Genomic DNA, 1,771 nt, shown 5'->3' with positions numbered 1-1,771 from the left:
CAAGGACGAAAACTCGACTCTTCGCCGACGACACTGCAATCTGGTCATCCCACAAATCCCCTTCCGTCGCCGCCCACCGCCTCCAAACCCAACTCCGACACATAGAAAATTGGACCAACACCTGGAGAATCAAACCTAACCCCATAAAATCCCAATCCATCACCATGTCATACAGAAATTCAAGACGAGCACGAACCCAACCCATCCAACTTCTCCTCAACAACCAACAAATTCCCCATTCAAAATCCATCAAATACCTTGGCATAACTTTTTCCCACACATGTTCTCTCGCCCCAGACATCCATGAAACCCTCAAAAAAGTCCGAAACCGAGCCAACCTCCTCTACCTAATCCGCGGCCGTCTTCACGGCTGCMGTCCAAAAACCCTTCTCCACACCTACAACTCATTCATCCGTCCCGTCATCGAATATCGTGCTCCAATCTATGCCTCTCTTCCCCCCACCCAACTCCTTCAAATAGCCGACACCGAACGCCACATCCTTCGCAAAATCTTCCGTCTAGATTTTCAATATCCCAGCCGCCTCATTCACACAACCACTCAAACCACTCCAATCACCGAACGCCTCACCAAACTCCAAAAATCCTATGTTTCTCGAACACTAAACAGTACAAATCAAATTGCCATCCAAACTCTCCACACCTCCTTCAAATATCCATTCACCAACCGTCTCAGCAACAGAATTCCAAAAGTTCCCAAACTAAAATACCGCCACCCACCCACCACTCTTCTTCAACCTTCTTACAATACCCTTCCACCCATTCTCCAGGAACTGATTGACGAAACTCCACTTTCTATGCGTTAACCTTTTCTCCTAACCTTTTCTCCTTCGACCAGATTGCAACGAACAACAACCAAGACCATCGCCCTCCGGACTCACCGCCCACATGATGACACCAYTCCCTAATTTTAATTTAGATTAACCTAGTATTAAGCTACAATATTTAAGAACCCCATGTTAGTTAGTTTARGTCCATTTTGTAATATCTTAAGTAAAAATTAATTTTCACATGCTGAAAAGGCCCTAAGCCTCAGCAGCGTCTTTTTCCCTTGTAACCACAGATATAAGTTTTAAACTGTATAACCAAACAATAAACGATTGTTAAATTGGAAATTGGACGTCATTCGTGATGCCGTTACCTACACCGAACACGCCAAACGTAAAACTGTCACCGCCATGGATGTCGTTTACGCTTTAAAACGTCAGGGTCGTACACTTTACGGTTTTGGAGGGTAAAAAGTGTTTAGTTGTTTTGATGATTTCCACCACCTACCTATATCTACGAAGCGGCGAACCTACAGTTTTCTTTCTTCTTTATTGTTTCATCAATCAATTCATAGCATTTTAATTTTTGGACAAAAAAAAAAACAAAACGGTTCTTTTCAGAACCACAAAAATTTTCTAAACAAATGAAAAAAATCTTTTCACAAAAAAAAAATATATACGAAGACAAAATAAAACAAAAAACTCAAGAATACAGATATATGGTATTATGCAGCATATGTTTTCTGTGTCTACCTCTTAATACCTCTTAGGTATTAGTTGAGCACAGGATTGATATGTACAGGGGTTGTTTTGAAATGATTTACATCTAGTCGCCTACAGAAAGAAAGTTTGACAATTTTTATAAATTGGAGTCCTTGAATTTAGGTATTCATCGGTCAGGGTCTTTATTATCAATGACTCAACGTGTATTATTACTATAATTAAATTGTTTTTGATCTGTATGTCGATAACCTTTCTCGTGCCAA

The 1,771-nt window shown here is 40.7% G+C and overlaps 2 protein-coding genes across 2 annotated transcripts in view; both read left to right on the top strand.

The window, feature by feature from the left end:
• Positions 1-1,408, top strand: part of LOC123008367 (histone H4) — a 4,918-nt gene extending 3,510 nt beyond the window's left edge. Inside the window, exon 2 of the mRNA XM_044404137.1 lies at positions 1,138-1,408. Within this exon, the coding sequence (XP_044260072.1) occupies positions 1,138-1,256 (119 nt within the window). The 3' untranslated portion in view covers positions 1,257-1,408. The remainder of the gene's footprint in view (positions 1-1,137) is intronic.
• Positions 7-1,180, top strand: LOC123008368. Its single transcript, XM_044404138.1, has one exon. It carries the CDS (start codon positions 165-167, stop codon positions 822-824), a length of 660 nt encoding a protein of 219 aa, XP_044260073.1. The 5' UTR covers positions 7-164; the 3' UTR covers positions 825-1,180.
• Positions 1,409-1,771: the final 363 nt, after the last annotated feature.

The sequence above is a fragment of the Tribolium madens genome, unplaced genomic scaffold (assembly GCF_015345945.1).
Source record: "Tribolium madens isolate multiple individuals breed KSU strain unplaced genomic scaffold, Tmad_KSU_1.1 Scaffold_4;HRSCAF=75, whole genome shotgun sequence".
Classification (NCBI taxonomy): Eukaryota; Metazoa; Arthropoda; class Insecta; order Coleoptera; family Tenebrionidae; genus Tribolium; species Tribolium madens.
Note: the sequence above shows the minus strand (reverse complement) of the source record. Positions and strands in the feature narration are given on the sequence as shown.